This window comes from Rhincodon typus, chromosome 39, assembly GCF_021869965.1.
Source record: "Rhincodon typus isolate 14 chromosome 39, sRhiTyp1.1, whole genome shotgun sequence".
In the NCBI taxonomy this organism is placed as follows: Eukaryota; Metazoa; Chordata; class Chondrichthyes; order Orectolobiformes; family Rhincodontidae; genus Rhincodon; species Rhincodon typus.
Genome location: NC_063370.1, coordinates 2,757,389 through 2,759,693, shown reverse-complemented (window position 1 = coordinate 2,759,693; position 2,305 = coordinate 2,757,389). Strand labels below are relative to the sequence as shown.

Genomic DNA, 2,305 nt, shown 5'->3' with positions numbered 1-2,305 from the left:
GTGTGTGTGTGTGTCTGTGTGTGTGTACGTACTCCTTACTCTCTCCAGTAACAGTGACATATGGACAGTGCTCCATGGAGACAGTAACGCCACTTTCCCACATCCATCACACGACAGCAACAATTACATCAAACGGCTCCAGTTACTTTTTCCCAGCTGTGCACACCAACATACCACCCAATACCTGTACTCAGCTCCTTGTTCAACAGGATCATGGCTGATTGGTTTGTGTTTCAAGGTCCACATTCTCAGCCGCCCCTCAATAGCCCCTCCTGCTTAATGATCATCTGCCTGCATCAGCCTGAAAATCTACTCAATGACAGCGCCCCCCCCAACTCATCTCCACCATCTTCAGAGGCAGACAGTTCCAATGTCACAAATTCCTCCAACAGAAAAGAAAATCCCCTCATCTCTGTGCCCAAAGGGAGACCCCTCATTTATAAACAGTGTCGCCTGGTTCTGGACTGACCCACAGCAGGAAATATCATTGCCACATCTACCTGCTGAATACCAAGCCATCTCTCACTTGAGGGGGAGTGAAAGGTGGAAAGTAACATGGTGCGTTATGTTGAGGTTGTACAGGACTTTGGTGAAGCCTCTTCTAGAGCACTGTGTGCAGTTCTGGCCACCCTGTTACAGGAAGGATGTTATTAAGCTGGAGAGGGTTCAGAAAAGATTTACCAGGATGTTGCTGGGAATGGAGGGTTCGAGTTATAAGGATAGGCTGGGATTTTATTCACTGGAGTGTGGGAGGCTGAGGTCTGATCTTACAGAGGTTTGTAAAATCATGAGGGGTGTAGATAAAGGTGAATGAGAAGGGTCTTTTCCCCAGGGTGGGGGACTTCAAAACTAGAAGGCATATTTTTAAGGTGAGAGGAGAAATATTTAAAAAAGACATGAGGGCTAATTTTTTACACAGAGAGTGGTTTGTGTGTGGAATGGACTTCCAGAGGAAGTGGTGGATGTGGGTACAGTTACAACGTTTACAAGACATTTGGATAAGTACATGAATAGGAAAGGTTTGGAGGGATATGGGCCAAGCGTAGGCAGGAGGGACTAGTTTAGTTTGGGATTATGGTCGGCGTGGACTGGTTGGACCAAAGGGCCTGGTTCCATGCTGTTTGACTCGATGATTCTATAAACAGAGCAGCCATGACTGTACTGAGTGATAGAATGGGCTTGAGGGGCCGAATGGTGAAAGACTGCTCCTGTGTGATTTACTATGCCATGAATTGGTGGTGCTGTGAGACGGGTAATTGAGATTAGCTCATAGAGAAATGGCACGACTGTGGGATTGGGAACTGAAAAACACACAATGCAGCTCATAAACAGGTGAATCCAGACCCACCCCACAGAAAGGCCGAGCATACACCCACGGTCAGCCTAAATAGAGAGTGCGAATGTGCAAAGGGACTCCCAGCACCAGAGAAATCACATACCACTCTGATCAATCACTGCCTGGATCTGCTTGCTTGGTTCTGAAATGAAAAGAAAAACATTTTCTGTTCAGGTCATGTCCTTAATGCACACTTTGTCCTTGAGAGTTTGATATCCCCAAAACCCACCTACACCGAACACGGCAGTACAATTTCCAATGGCCAATCCACCCTAACCTGCACATCCTTGGACTGTGGGAGGAAACTGGAGCACCCGGAGGAAACCCACGTAGACACGGGGAGAATATGCAAACTCCACACAGACAGTCACCCGAGGGTGGGATCAAACCACTGAACCATCGTTCTGATATAGAAATGCACGCAGAGAGTGGGTAAGGGATGAGATTTGGGGACAAAGAGACAGAGAGAGAGAGAGAGGAAGAGAAAGAGAGAGAGAGAAACAGAGAGAGAGGCAGAGACAGAGAGTGAGAGAGGGACAGAGAGCGAGGTGTGTGACACACACTCACCAGACTGTCTCCTGCCTCGTCGCAGTGTTAGAGGGGTATCCATGTTCAACAGCGGGAATACTTTCTTTGCTCTCTCTGGGGTGTATATGAAGCCTGGAGGTTCTGGAATAGGAAGTAAAAACAGAATTAAAAAACATTCACTTGTTTCCAAAGGAATGGAGAGAGCTTTGCCAACTGTGTCTGGATTTATTGCTGGAGATTTCACACCAGGATCTCCCAGCTCCAAGATAACAAATCTCTTTCTTCAATTGCCTTCATCGCTCACTACTTTCCACAGTAACAATCAGAATGATTCCAAATTCCCCATCAGATTTATGGATGCTGTTCAGAGAATCCTACTGTCCCTCAGCACTGACCCTCCGACAGTGCGGCTCTCCCTCAGCACTGACCCTCCGACAGTGC

At 47.4% G+C, this 2,305-nt stretch overlaps 1 protein-coding gene across 1 annotated transcript in view; it reads right to left on the bottom strand.

Moving 5' to 3' along the window:
- Positions 1-2,002, bottom strand: part of LOC125487277 (nascent polypeptide-associated complex subunit alpha, muscle-specific form-like) — a 22,978-nt gene extending 20,976 nt beyond the window's left edge. Inside the window, exons 1-2 of the mRNA XM_048618146.1 lie at positions 1,904-2,002; positions 1,440-1,478 (exon numbers count right to left, since the gene is read on the bottom strand). Coding sequence (XP_048474103.1) covers positions 1,440-1,478; positions 1,904-1,946 — 82 coding nt within the window. The 5' untranslated portion in view covers positions 1,947-2,002. The remainder of the gene's footprint in view (positions 1-1,439; positions 1,479-1,903) is intronic.
- Between the last annotated feature and the right edge of the window lie 303 nt (positions 2,003-2,305).